Source organism: Plecotus auritus (assembly GCF_963455305.1).
Source record: "Plecotus auritus genome assembly, chromosome: 2".
Taxonomy (NCBI): domain Eukaryota; kingdom Metazoa; phylum Chordata; class Mammalia; order Chiroptera; family Vespertilionidae; genus Plecotus; species Plecotus auritus.
The window spans coordinates 29399695-29415082 of NC_137771.1; the positions used below are offsets into that span (position 1 = coordinate 29399695).

The window sequence follows — 15388 nt, forward strand, 5'->3', positions numbered from 1 at the left end:
TTCTTATACCTAAGAAGCTAAATAAACCAAATCAAAATAAATGAAAGCAAATTCTTAGATTTGCAGACTTATTCATACTTTATAGAGCCCTTTCTTTTATTCTTCATAAAACCTTAGCACTAGGTATCGTTATTTACTCTTCATAAGGAAAAACTGGGATCAGACATCTAAAGTGAATTATCTAAGGTCCTTTAAATTAGCAGCAGGGGCAAAAGTCCAACTCAGTTCTGATCCAAGTTCAAATCCTTTCCTACACATTAGAAACAACACAACACAGCACAGAAAGAATTTGTAAGGGTAGATCTGAATATTGCTAAGGGACTATCCCTCAAAAACAGAACCCCTAACTGGGAAACTTCTCCCTGGAAGCACGTAAAAACCTTTCCCACCTATCTGCGCTTTCTTCGCAGACAGCACTGGGCTGAGAAAGCCTTAGTAGTAAGAAAGAAAAGTCTATCTTGTACATTAAATTGTGAGTTAAATCAAACGAAGCCAAATTGACTCGCAGGGCTCATGGAACCAGCCTGATACACAACAGAAAGCTACACACAGCCCACGGTGTGGACACTTGTGCCCTGCTGTCCTAATCCAACAGGCAGGACAGCAGGGCACAAGTGTCCTCCTAACCCCCCCTGCACTCTTGAAGGCAGTTTAAATACTGTAGTTAATGTAACCTACATAGCATGTCTTTTGTTCATCAGGAGTAATTACTACATCTTCCATTCTGGTGGCATTTCACTGGCTTATTAGCTTATACTTGATTTGTTTTTTTGCCCAGAGCACTAAATTAAGGCTTTTTTTAAAGTGAAGACTGACCTAGCCAGTGGCTCAGTGGATAGAGCATCGAACGGGTTCTATTCCAGTCAAGGGCACGTACCTCGGTTGCAGGCTTGATCCCTGGTCTTGGTCGGGGTGTGTGCAAGAGGCAACCAATCGATGTGTCTCTTTCGCATCGATGTTTCTCTCTCTCCCCTCCCTCCACTCTTTCTCTTAAAAAATGGGAAAATATCCTTGGGTGAGGATTAACAAAATATTAAAATAATAAAATAAGAAAGGGAAGACTGTGGCTTCTAGCATAATCAAGCCCCATTCCCCAGGGTGTTGCACGTAGCTGACATCTCTCTATTAGCTTTGTATAAAGAGCAGACCATTCTTCCCTCATGGCTGCCTGCATGACGTATAAAAGCTGGGAGAATTACAACTCCTGAACTCACAGTACAAGGCACCAGAGCCAAGAAGCCAGATGCCAGGAAAAGAGGGCCCGATGCCAGACAATTCAGTGGGAAAGCCAAAGAGCCCCAGACTCGACGTGTTATAGCAGGTGTGGTCAAGGCCTCATGCAAGAGAGGAAAAGGAGACACAGTCTGATCTTTCGTGTCTTGTCTCATACAGGACAGGGGCCATAGGTATACTCAGATGACTAACAACACAGAAAAGCCACCAGCAGTTTTGCAACCATGTATTGCACATCAACCATGGGAGAGGTTCTGTGCAGGGCACAGACACACACAGTGGACAGAGGCTGATTTCAAGGCTTCCTGATGTCGTCATCCACCTGTCATCCATCCTTGCAGCCAAGTGTACAGTGCTTACTGAGCACGTAACAAACATATGCCAGTACTGTCTAGGTCAGCCGTGGGCAAACTACAGCCCGCGGGCCGGATCCGGCTGTTCTATCTGGTTCTCTTGCTCTCCCCTCCGATCCTTTACTTTGAATTTATATTAGTTCACACAAACACTCCATCCATGCTTTTGTTCCGGCCTTCCGGTCCAGTTTAAGAACCCATTGTGGCCCTCGAGTCAAAAAGTTTGCCCACCCCTGGTCTAGGTGCTAGGGAGACCAAAAAGGCAAGAATAGGGAAGGATTTGGAAGGATTAGATACCATTTACTTGAAAGCCACTATGAATCAATTCATTTCAATTAAATTCTCATATGACAGAAGAAACCAGACTCAGAGTGGTTAAGTAGCTTGTCCCAAATCACAAGGAGAGTAAGTGGCAGTCTGGGATATGAATGAAGCTTTGCCTGGCTCTGAGCCTGTGCACTTACTAAAATAATAATCATTACACAGTTAATTAAGTATAATGAGATAATTGGTGACAGAGGTAGAAAATTCACAGGAAGCATGGAAAAAGAGATAATTTTGTATAAAAAGGAGGTAGTCTTTGAGTTTTCCTAGTGGACAAGCAAGGAAGGAAAATTTCAGGCACACATAATAAACATATGCAGCGGTACTGGAAAACGGAGGGTACACCTGTGGGAGAACAATAGGAGGAAGACAGGGGCCTGATCACGGCAGGCTTTGCACACCAGGCTGCAGAGCATCTTTGAGAGGCCACTGACTCCTGCTGCAACCCAATCACCCTCCAGTCTGGGAGCAGAAGCTTTTCTGGGGGCCTCTTTGTCCCTCAAACTCCTTGCAGTGGCTGCCTGTGCCAGCCTAATCTAAGGCCTCATGTACACCCACAATCCCATCCTCCGCAGGCCCCTGCAGACTGTAACATACTCCAAAATTCTGCTGACAGACTGAGGACAGAGGCCCCTGGGAACCCAACAATCACAGGCGTTTTCTCATTCTACTCACAGTTTAGAGTCCAGCTTTAGGAGGAAGCCCAACCGATCATACTCTGAAAAAGAAAAGAAAGCAGAAAATGTCACCAAAGGCAAGCCCCTGCTGACACTAGCAGACTGCATCCCCCAGACCTAGACCACGGGGACAGACAACTGCTTCAGAGAACAGATCCAAATACACAGCCACAACTAAATTTACGTCACAAAACCCTTACTGACCACCTGTTTTGTGAAGGACCAGGTTCAAGCCAGGTGTTTACCAGGACGTCTAGGCTGACCAGTCCTCTGCTGGTTTATAATTGCCTTCCTGTTTAAACGTAGGGCTTGAAACTTAAATTAAGAAAACCACAAAACCAGACCCCTGGAAAAGTAAGAGGGTCAGAAGTAATCTCTGCTTCCTCTAAGCTCTAAGCACAATTTTGCTCAATCAGCCACATTAACTATGGGGAGAAGATGTGGCAGCCAAGGGGTTCTCAAATCCATGTCAATGATTCTCTTCATGACAATCACAAAGAATTGATAGATCTGCCCTGGCTAGTGTGGCTCAGTTGGCTGGGCATCGTCCCATGCCCTGAAAGGTTGCTGGTTCAATTCCCAGTCAGTCTGGGTTGTAAGCTCGAGCCCCGATAGGGGGTGTGCAGGAAGCAGATGATTGGTGTTTCACTCTCACATTGATGTTTCTCTCTCTCCCTCTCCCTTCCTCTCTCTCTAAAAATAAATTTAAAAATCAATAAAAAAGAACTGATATATCTGATTACATAAGAAATAGGAAATTTAAAATGAAATCCAAAAACAAATTGATAAGATGTTTGTAAGAAATGAAAAATTGTTAATATTTTATTTAATTCTTTATATCTTGCCTCATTCTAAAATGAAGTTGAAGTAGCTTAAAAAAACAAACAAACTGTATGAAGTACAAGGTTTTAAAAAGAAGAAATAAGGGAGCCAAAAAGTAAATAAGCATAGGAAAAAATAATAAAATGCAGCCAGGACAAAAATACCCAAAGTAGATGTCCTAAGGTCCTCTGTGCTTGCCAGGGGAGGATTAAAGATCTGTTCCCCCAGATTTCTCACAGCTAAAACTAAATGCAAAGAATTGATATAAATGATTTACAGTGTCCACAAATAAACCCGGAGAATCACAGTTATTCCTGATACTAAGACTTGAAGGAATCCCTCTGTGTCCCCAAAAATATTTGTAGACGAAAAATACAGGAACTGTCACAGAATTGTTTCGTATAACTTTGTTCAATGATTGCAGTGTGTGTGTGTGTGTGTGTGTGTGTGTGTGTGTGTGTGTGTGTATAGAATGGCTTCACCAAAATAAGGGTTCTATGAATGCAGTTCTCAGCTGGCCTAGCTTCATATGAGGATAAAACAGAACATTTAAGACCAAACAACTACATGGAAAAGACTAGGCAGCAAGGCCTTCGAGGAACTCAGACTTCAGTGAGCAATGAATGACCAAGACAGGAAAGTCACACCTACTGGCAAGTCCCTCCCTGAGTCATCTGCAACCCTGATTAAGGCCACACTTGTGTGCTTTCATAAGCAGCTAAGCTGTGGTGAGAGAATAATTCCTCTTCTTAAAACTGAAGATACTGACTAGGACACATAACTCAACTGAAGGCCTGCCTCTCAAGAGCACAGGCTTGGGCAAATGAAATCCTTTCCTCAAAATAATTCTGGTTTTGCTCTAAATCAGATAAATGGACTAGAGGCTTAGCTCAATAATAATCAGAACTTAAACCAATCAGAAAAAAAAAGGGTTCAATTGAAAAACTAAACTAAAAACAAAATTTGCAAAAAGTTAGTTTCCAAAGTTGAACATTCTCAACAATCCTGTTGTATCATTCCATGGAAAAGAAAATTTCATTAACTTGCCAAACACCTGTCGCTTTTCCCCCTAGGTAATCATAACCTTGTGGCAACTGTCCTGTTATTGTTCCTCAGACCTGAGCTTTGACCCCCTTGGGCCCACTGGATGTAGGATGAATCCACACTTTGGCTGATTCCTTCCAGAGAGGCCAGAGAATGTTTTCTCCCTGTTGCAAACTCAAATGTCAGGGGCCAAGGAAGAACATGAGATAAACGAGGGAAGTTGGAGAATGAAATACCATCCCATAGCAGCTCACATTTTTTATTTTTGTTGCATTAAAAACAAATTGTTGAAATGTCTTATTTTAAACCACATATTTTCTATGGTAATCTTATCAGTGGTTTAGTTTTCCATAGCATCTTAAGTTGTGTTTTACACACACACACACACACACACACACACACACACATTAATTGCAAAGTGTTCTTACCTGTTTAATATGCATTTCTAAAGAAATTATGTCCCCTCCATGGCTCTCTTAGAGAAAACTACCTGTTTTCTCTCTCTTAAGAGACACGATGACCAGAAACATTTCATTTATTCTTTAATTTAAGAAAAGGTGTATGTGTGGCTCAATGATGATAAATGGGAACTGACACTGACTTCAGCCAAGAGGGAAGGGCGTCCATCTAGAGACCGCATGCCTTGTCTAAGTGGCAGCCTCAACCAGCTCCAGCTGACAGCGAACCGTGCCAGGCAGTGATGTGGGCCCAGCAAAGCCACATCTTCTGGTTTTTTCAAAGCCAAGAATCTGGATCTTTAAAGATAAAATCTCTCCATTTGTAAATATTGGCAACAGATGCAAGGGGAATTTAAAGATTATGAGGCTGAGAATATGTGCATGGGCAGAACACAGCCAGCAGGCCAACAACTGACGAAGTCTGTCCTAGGCGGGCAGCTCACAAGGGCTGGAAGCACTTCTCTTGTGGCTGCACACAGTACCTGGTCAATAAATATTTGTTGACTGTTATCAGGATTATTTGATCACAATGTTCATAAAACCAAATCAAATTAGTCTACCCAAATGCCAAAAAGGAAGTTTCAGCCAAGCCTCTAGAATGGTAAGTTTCAGACACTACAGTAGGGTGCTAGACACAAATTTTCAAAGAAAATATCTGAATACTTGTTATACAAGTCCAAAGGCCCTCCCCACATCAAGTATAAAAGTAACTGGTTGTGAGATGAAGGGAAAAAGGATTTGAAGAGTTTCTCTGGAGAGAGCGGTATTATGAACGCCATCTCTCTTAAGGGGCAGAATGGATAGGAAATACATGTGTCTCAGTCAAGCCTGGTGAGGGAAGCTGAACATAACCATTAAAGAAAGGGGACACAACAGACTGCCAGCTGCCTGGCTTCCACCTGACAAGTTTAAAGGCCACGAGACGAGCTGACTGCGGAGGAGCGAGCTGCCCTGGAACTGGCCGACACTACCAGAATTTGCTGCAGAAAAGGATGCATTAATGAGCTAGTGGGGTTATTTTAGGTCCTTTTCAAAAGGTCTGCCCAGTGGGTTGACAGGTCTTCAGCGACAGTAACAGGGGAAGACATAGGGAGTCCTAGGAGCTGCAGAAGGAGCGAGTGACAAGGCTTTGGTGCGTGCATTACCCACATCGGGAACTGCAGAGGGGAGGTCCCTACTTGGAGGGGGTCTCCAAAACGCCTACAAGAACACCTCTCAGGAAAGCCAGTTCAGAGAGTGCCAACACTAGCTTATGTCTTTTCTGCTCACAGTCTCAAAGAGTAGCCAGCAATGGGGGAGGAGTGGAAGGAGAAACACAAGCAGGGTACACCCCTGCCCTGGGTCAGGCACCACTGGTACTAAGCCCTAATGCGAGGAGGGGAAGTTACTATAACTGAATAAATTGAAAGCTATGACAATTACAAACGTCTGGACATTCTAATTTTGGACTTGGTGACTCAATGTGACCATGGGATTCTTATTACCTCAAAGGTAACAAAAATTCTCTGGGCTAGAAACCAAGATGGCGGCATAGGTAAACACCTGAACTGCTGCCTCGCACAACAACTTCAAAATTACAACTAAAAGACAAAACGGACATCATCCAGAACCACAGGAAGGCGGGCTAAGTGGAAATTATACAACTAGAAGGAAAGAGAAAAGCACACTGAGACTCAGAGGAGCTGCGGAAGTAAAGGCAGAGGCACGGAGGCGCGTGCGGAGAGGGCTGGCAACTGAGTATGTGGCTGGCTTTTTCAATCCGCAGGGAGACACAAGCTCCCGACTGCTCTGAACTCCAGGTCCGGGAGAGACTCTGGGGACCCAGACTCATACGGGGAGAAACTGCACTGTCTGGCAGCAGGAGGAACTCAAGGGTGGCTTTCTCTCAAAGGTGCTTGCAGCAATTACCTAGGGACACTGACACCCAGGGGCCTCTTAAGGCAGGGCTGACAGGAAGCCATTGCTGTTTGCTCTGCCCTGAGAATCCGCCCCATCCAAGCTGTGCACAGAGGCTTTTGCATATGAATGGCCTGGTCCTTTGAAAACTAAACTTACCTATCAAACTACAGCTGAGTCAGTGAGACCCAGAACATCCAAAAGAAGGCCCAAGGCCCCGCAGCAGCTTGCATTGCTTCACAACTGGGCCTCATCTGGACACCTCCAAAACCCAAACAAAGAGGAATCTGCAGATCTCTCTGTAGCTCCTGCTGGGTGGCCTCAGGCTAAATTAGCACCTCCTTGGAGATCCAAGAGCCAATGTACCCAGGGGTCAGGGTAGGACCATTCAGATTACAACTCCTCAGATCCATAAGGACACAACTCCTCAGATCCATAAGGACACACTCAGGGGGCAGACTCAGTGAGCTCCAAAGCCCCACTGAAGCAAGTCTTGTCCCATAAGGGTGTCTCCAGCACAGAAGTTCTCCCAGCGTAGACACAGCTGATCCTCACAGCCAATTGGCCTGGAGGTCAATTCCTCCCAGTGATACCAACAACAATCAAGGTTTAACTACAAGACTGTGCACACAGCCTACAAAGTGGTGCACCAAGAGTGTCCACCTCAGGTAACTGGGGAGGCTGAGCCACTGGGCCCTATAGGACACCTAGCACACAAAGTCACTCTATCCACTCAGGGAAGCAGCGAAAATGCGGAGACAAAGAAACAGATCACAAATGAAAGAAATGGAGAAAAACAAATGACTGGATATAGAGTTCAAAACCATGGTTATAAGGTTTTTCAAGAATTTTCTAGAAAAGGCCAATAAATTTAACAAGACCCTCGAGGATATGAAAAAGGACCAACTAGAAATTAAGCATACACTGACTGAAATAAAAAATATTATACAGAGATCTAACAGCAGACTAGAGGAATGCAAGAATCAAGTCAAAGATCTGAAATACAAAGAAGCAAAAAACAATCAACTGGAAAAGCAAAAAGAAAAAAGAATCCAAAAATATGAAGATAGTGTAAGGAGCCTCTGGGACAACTTCAAGCATACCAACATCAGAATTATGGGGATGCCAGAAGAAGAGAGAGAGCAAGATACTGAAAACCCATTTGAAGAAATAATGACAAAAAACTTCCCCCACCTGGTGAAAGAAATAGACCTACAAGTCCAGGAAGTGCACAGAACCCCAAACAAAAGGAATCCAAAGAGGACCACACCAAGACACATCATAATTAAAATGCCAAGAGCAAAAGACAAAGAGAGAATATTAAAAGCAGCAAGAGAAAAGCAGTTAGTTACCTACAAGAGAACACCCATACAACTGTCAGCTGATTTCTCAACAGAGACTATACAGGCCAGACGGGAGTGGCAAGAAATATTCAAAGTGATGAATAGCAAGAACCTACAACCAAGATTACTCTACCCAGCAAAGCTATCATTCAGAATTGAAGGGCAGATAAAGAGCTTCACAGATAAGAAAAAGCTAAAGGAGTTCATCAACACCAAACCAGTATTATATGAAATGCTGAAAGGTATTCTTTAAGAAGAGGAAGAAGAAGAAAAAGGTAAAGATAAAAATTATGAACAACAAATACATAGCTATCAACAAGTGAATCTAAAAATCAAGTGAATAAAAAATCTGATGAACAGAATAAACTGGTGAATATAATAGAATCAGGGGCATAGAAAGGGAGTGGACTGATAATTCTCGGGAGGAAAGGGGTGTGAAGAGTGTGGGAAGAGACTGGACAAAAATCGTACATCTATGGATGAAGACAGTGGGGGGGGGGGTAAGGGCAGAGGGTGGGGTGGGAACTGGGTAGAGGGGAGCTATGGGGTGAAAAAAGAGGAACATCTGCAATAATCTGAACAATAAAGATTAAAAAAATTTATTGAAATGAAAAAAACACACACTTCTCTGGACTTCCTACACTGAAAACAGTTTAAGGGGACAGATGGAGACAAAGTGAAGTTGTCTGTGCTTTATCCCCTCTAATGCTTCCACGTTCAATATAGTGGTTGCACTAACTTAGGCAAATAGGACAATTTAATGGTTCATAAAGCCAAAGTGTGGGGAGGGCCAGGTGCAGAGAGCTCAGGGATGACTAAGAGTGACTGGAATACTGTTGCCGGGATTATTCTGTCTGTTCCTTCCCGGTGGTTCTTTCCCTGACTTCCAGTTGTTTCCTCACACAGATGCACTGATCAGCTGAGCCCTTAAATTCCAGTTTGGAATTATACATTTCTCAGACTCTGACTCGTGTTTCTCCTCCATGGGACTGGAAGTTCTACTGAGGCATCATCACTAACACTGTGCTTGCCGTGTTAAAAGAATGGTGAATGAACACCTTCTCTGTTAGCCCAAGAGCCCCACATCTGTGCTCATCACCAAATGTTTGGAACTTAATGCATTTCTGACATTAGTTGCTCATGAGTCTGTAGTGCACATCTATTGTTTATGTCCTCTTTTTAGAAATAAGCCCCTCAAATTTCTTTCAGGGAACTACTCTTCTATCATTGCTGGCAAGTGGCGAGACTGTCCATGAGTTTTCCCTACTCAAAGCGTACATGCGTAGCAAAGACTAGGTTGGTTGGACTCTTTCTTAAGCTGAGTGACACTGGGAGGAAACTGAAGAGATGGACCACTGTTGCCATCTAGATTTCTGGCACTGCCCTTCATGTCCTTTTTGAGGGCCAGCTGTTTGGCTTTGAATTTGATTCTGTGGGTACCCATATCTTTCCAGTAAATTCCTTTATTTTATTTTATTTTATTTTAGTTAGCCAGGGTCAGTTTCTGTTGCTTACAATTAAACAATCCTAACTTGTATGTTCTCTGTTTCTCTAGCACCTAATTAGGGTCTGGGACAGAGTTGGGGTATCATAAATGTGCTAAATAAATGGAAGAATAAACGGAGTAACCAAATGACCAAAGGAGACTAGCAAGGAGCCTTAAGTCCTGGATTCTTTGTCCTCCTCCCTGTACTGGGAGGGACAATGTTAGCAGTGCAGCAATGGTGGCAGCAGTAGCTGCTTCTCCTCATCACTGCTTCTCTGATCACCTTGTACACGAGTGCTTCTCTGGTTCTAGCCATTCTTGGCTTTTACTTTGTGGTTCCCCTTTTTTTTTTAATTTCAGAGAGGAAGGGAGAGAGAGAGAAACATCAATGATGAGAGTCATTGACTGGCTGCCTCCTGCACACCCGCTATGGGGAACAAGCTCAGAACCAGGCATGTGCCCTTGACTGGAATCGAACCTGGGACCCTTCAGTCCACAGGCTGACGCTCTAGCCACTGAGTCAAACCAGCTAGGGCTGTGGTTCCCTTTTGATGACTCCAAATTTTCCATGGTAATTCCCTCCCATCATTTATTAAAGCCTAAAATTTAACTTTCTCCACCAAGACTTTAGAGGCTCCTGTGTAACCAGCAATTGCCCCAGCTCCAACACAGCAGGGATCTTACCTGACAAGCACTCTACTCTCATATTCATAAGCTGTTTCTAAATATGCCACATGTTCGTAGCTGTTACTGATGGTCTGATCTGTGCAGTTCCTCACGGAGTCCCCAACCAGAGGAAAGCGTAAGTATAATCTTACATGTAAACTAGAGCAGAAGCAATCATGAAGGCCCAGGCATGCTTCTCTGCGAGTACAGGGCACAGCTTCTTACTGTCGAGTTTGGGCAAGGCTGTGGGTCCCACAGCACCTCACTGTGTACAAATGTGTTCTTGATGTGAGTTCAGCTTATCCAGTGGAAATGCTATTTTGAGTGTATCAACTTCAGGGACAATTCACCTCTGGGGAAGCTGGCAGCAAAGCCCCGGTCTCCCTGGCAGTCACTGATCCCAAATCTGTAGTAAGAACAGAAGACTCTGGGACTCAGTGTGCACCAATGTGCACTTACGCTCTCCCAGCACCTGAGGGGACACTACTCCCAGGTGTCAACTCAGCAAGTCTGCAGCTGCGCAGTGAAGGAGAGATGTTTAGTCTGGTGGTTTAGGCTTCCCGTCGCAGCCAGGCTGGAAAGCCCAGCATTAACAAAACCCGAGTGAGGAGCACATGTGTGTCCTCTGCCTGGCTCCAGGTGGGAAGTGGCATCAATGATGCAAACCTCTGCTCTTCTCCTTCTGCACCTGTACCAAGTCAGACCTGTGAATGCATAAAATGCTTTTCAGACACCTAAAGCCTTTGAAATTAATCACTAACTCTTCCATTGCCATTTCAAGGGATAGACTGGTGTTCTAACTCATGTAAACTCCTAGGAGGCTCAGAAATTGGACATAAACAAAAGGAGGCCATGCACTAAAGTGTGTATGCACCTAATAATGAAACTTCTCTGTATATAAGGCAAAATTAACAGAATTACAAGAAGAAATACACAATGGGTCTCCTGTCATCACAATGGAAACACATACACCACTGAAAAATCAGGCTCACAGTCAGTGAGAATTCATAAGATTTGAACAGACAATTAGTAAATGTGAACTGATAGAGTACCTTACATGCAACAAGTACAGAATGAACATTCTTTTCAAGCACATATGAAAACTGACATTTTCATATGAACATTTATGAAAACTGACCACCTGTGAGGCATAAAACCTGACATACAAATTTATGAATATGAAAATAAGCTCCTTTTAATTCAATATTTAACATATTCCATAAAACTTTGTGTTGCATTTTGCTCATCACAATTCTACAATGTAAAGAAAATTAGAAATGTTTTCACAATGCCCTGTTTAGATAGCTAAGTCCCCTCCTGCTCCTCTCAGCATGGTGTAAAATGTTATGCTCTCATGTGTCAACAGCGGGGAGCACTGTAACACAGTGAGATCCTATTCCAGGATGAAAGGAGACCCTGAAAGCTCCTGAGCCCAGTGTCCTATTCTAGGCTCACCTTCATGCCACTGAGTCCCAAAATGGAATTTCAGGGACTACATGTGTACGTCATGAGCCAACAGTGTTACTGGCAATTTTGGTCCCCAGTGCTCTACTTCCTTTTTTTTTGTTCTAAAGGACCACCATAGCCCTAACCGGTGTGGCTCAGTGGATAGAGCGTCGGCCTGCGGACTCAAGGATCCCAGGTTCGATTCCGGTCAAGGGCATGTACCTTGGTTGCGGGCACATCCCCAGCGGGGTGTGTGCAGGATGCAGCTGATCGATGTTTCTCTCTCATCGATGTTTCTAACTCTCTATCCCTCTCCCTTCCTCTCTGTAAAAAAAATCAATAAAATATATTTTTTAAAAAAGAAGAACCACCATAAATTCCCATCACTGTGCTTTTGCAAGAAGCAGGTGCTTACTAAATAACCACTGCTGTTGCCAATGAGTATTTCCCATGAAGACCAGTCTGAAGATTCTTACTGAGGTATATGAAGTTTCGTTTATGGGCTAAAACTACGAACTTCGTTCTATCGGAAAACTGCAGTGCTTCCTACTAGGATACACAAAGCCAGGAAGGCAGGATAGGCCACTGGGCAGGAGAAGCTCTGCTGCCAGATTTTCTTGAAAAGGGTCTCTGGCTCCAACCTCCGAGCTATGAGGAATTGCTAAGTGCAAAGGGCATAGGGCAAAAGAATGTGGACCTATCTTAACCAAAATAGGTCCCTCATTTCTGAAGAAATGGCACTGCACAGTCTCTAATGGAAGTCATGAGCTATATTAAACATCATATACGTCATGGTTTAGGTGGAGGAGGAAGTTGGCGACAGTTACAAATGGACTGTTAGACATGCCAGACAAGGGGAAAAACTGAGGGGAACTACTATTTGTTGAGCCTGCTGTGTAGTCAGGACCTACACTCTCAATTTACTCCTTACAACCCTATGAGGTAGGTATTACCTTCATTTTACAGATGAAGAAACAGAATTAGAGAGGGGAAATAACACACTTAATATTCCCAACCAATAAGTGGACTGGCTGGGATGTTGCTGATCCAGCCCAGGTCTGACTCTGAAGCGTCTTTATGTTATGCCGCACTGACACTCAGAGGAAAGAAAAGGGGACCCGCATATTAGAAGAGCAGCTCCCATGAGAGCGATCACCTACTATTTATCTCCCACCCCCACCCCAGGGTGGTGTCAAAAGGCCCTAGTCCTGCCCACGCATGAACTGTGGGAGTCTACAGAGGCCTGGGAGGGGCTGGCCAAAGTGCAAACAGCTCCCACATCATCTCAAGTCAGGGAAATGAATCATAACATAGGATCAATTAATCAAAGACAAACTAAAATAGGAAAAGCAGTTTTATAAAATAAACACAGAAAAATCCACTGACCTAGACTACATTAACTGACCTAGTAAATAACGTGGAGGCTCACAAACTGAAACCCAGCCTCAAATGGATGGATGTTGGCCTGGGGAAAGGGAGAGGCCTAGCAAGAAGTTCCTGATAAAACAGGGTCCCCCGTGACTAGGAGCCCTCCATCCAAGCACCGCACAGCTCTTCTGCAGGGTGACGCTGCTGGGGCCACTGGGCAGTGGAGGGAGAAGCCCATCCTGGTGAAGGCAAAGCGGTCATGCACCAATTTCCCCTCTATCCTGGGAAAACAGCAGCTGTTTAGAGCTGGGCATGCAGTGAATTCTATTCAATTCATGATTATCAAGTGTGTCCAGACCATGCCAGGGCATCCTGCAGGAGAATTATGAGGAAGAGCATGCCAGAAGAACAGCTGGGCCCTGCACGGTGTGGCTCAGTTTGTTGGAACTTCATCCCGGGCACTGAAAGGTCCTGGGTTCAATTCTCAGCCAGGGCACATACCTCGGTGCAGGATTGGTCCCTAGCTGGGGTGAATTTGAGAGGCAGCCAATCGATGTTTCTCTTTCTCTCTGTCTGCCTCTCTGTTTCCCTCTCTCCTTCTCTCTCTCTCTCTAAAAAGGAATAAAAAAATCAATAAACATATCCTCAGGTGAGGATTAAACAACAACAAACAGCTGGGCCAGGAAATAGTTTGTACCTTAAACTTCATGGGGCTTGCCTCCTAGTAGGTAGGTAAGTATAAATAACCACCAAGCAATTATTACATAAAACAAGACAGTGTCCCTCTCTCCAAACAAAAATAATTTTATTTTTCCCAGCTGTAGGAGTAACACATGCTTACTGTAAAAATCAAAATGTAAAAAACTCAAAGAGAATAAAGTGAAACTCTTATCTAAAGTTAATTGCTACAAACATTTTGGTGAACATCTTCCCAAAAATCTCTTTCTAAAAATACATGTGTGAAGGTGCATATATAATTGTACTTACATGTGGCCTCAATATACATGGTTTGTTCCTGTTTTGTTCACTCAACAATATCCTCTTCTGGTCAATAAAAATAAAATTGCATCATTTTCAATGGCCCCATAGTATTGCACTACATGGATGTGCTATTATTTATGTAATCCTTTTTTGTTCATTAAGCAATGGACATTATTGTTTCTATTTTTCTATTCTTCATTCAACAAATATTTACTGAGTATCTACTAGTATTATGTACTAGTACTGTTTTAAGTACCAGGGACACCGTGATGAACAAGCTAGGCAAGGTCCCTGGCCAAATGAAGCCTACATTCTAGGAGGGGCGACTGGCAGTATACAGTATATAAACAGGTAATTTGAAAGAAGAATGAGGGCTAAGAAGGAATAAAGACCTACCTTCTGAGAGAAAGTCTAGGTGTAAGAAAGCAGATGTCTTTAGATAAAGTAGTCTGGGAAGGCCTTCCTGCAGAGGTGACATTTGAACAGAAACCTGAGAGTCAGGCAAAGCAGGAGATCTGAGCACTCTAGGTAGAGGAAACGGTGAGTACAAAGACCCCGAGGCAGGAAGAGGCCCGGCAGAGTCAGGGAACAGTGGGAGTGCCAATGTGGTTTGAGGTCAGTAGGGGCAAACAGACTAACGCAGAGAGAAACTGAAGTAGGAGCCAGCAAGTAGGGAGGGCCCTGTATGTCACAGAGTTTGGATTTATTTTAAGGGAACCATGGAGTCACTGGAGAGATTTCAGGGTGAACAAGATATGATTTGATGTCCGTTTTTAAAAGATCACTCTGGCTACAATGTGGAGAATGGACTGCTGGGAGGCAACAAATGAACACAGAGAGACCAACCAGTTAGATGTTCACTGGTCTATGGGAGAGATGATGGTAACTTGGACAGTGGTGCCAGAAAGAAGTAGCTGCTCAAGGACACCCTGTGAAGATTTTAAAAAGCAGAAGGGGGTGAGGAAGAGGAACCACCAGGAGATTCCTAGGTCGTGGCTTCAAGAGTTGGGTAAATAAGGAAGAAAAAATGGGAAAGGAACAAGTATCAACATATCGATACTATACAATTCATTAGATTTATACTTAAGTATTTTGGTTTTGGGGGATACTTTAAAATGTTTTTTTAATTTTTGATTTTTAATTGTTCATTGCTAGTATATAGAAATACAATTAATTTTTTTGTGTTTGGGCTTTGTATCCTGTCACCTTGCTAAACCCAGTTATTAGCTGTAGGAGGTTGATGGGTGTGTTTTTTAAGATTCCTTGGGATTTTCTATGTAGACAATCATGT

The 15388-nt window shown here is 43.5% G+C and overlaps 1 protein-coding gene across 4 annotated transcripts in view; it reads right to left on the reverse strand.

Annotated features, from left to right (window-relative positions):
* ST3GAL3 (ST3 beta-galactoside alpha-2,3-sialyltransferase 3) overlaps positions 1 to 15388 on the reverse strand; it is a 178911-nt gene that overhangs the window by 86387 nt on the left and 77136 nt on the right. For all 4 annotated transcript variants that reach the window (XM_080656564.1, XM_080656566.1, XM_080656567.1 and 1 more), the window contains one exon: positions 2586 to 2628. In XM_080656564.1, coding sequence (XP_080512690.1) covers positions 2586 to 2628 — 43 coding nt within the window. The remainder of the gene's footprint in view (positions 1 to 2585; positions 2629 to 15388) is intronic.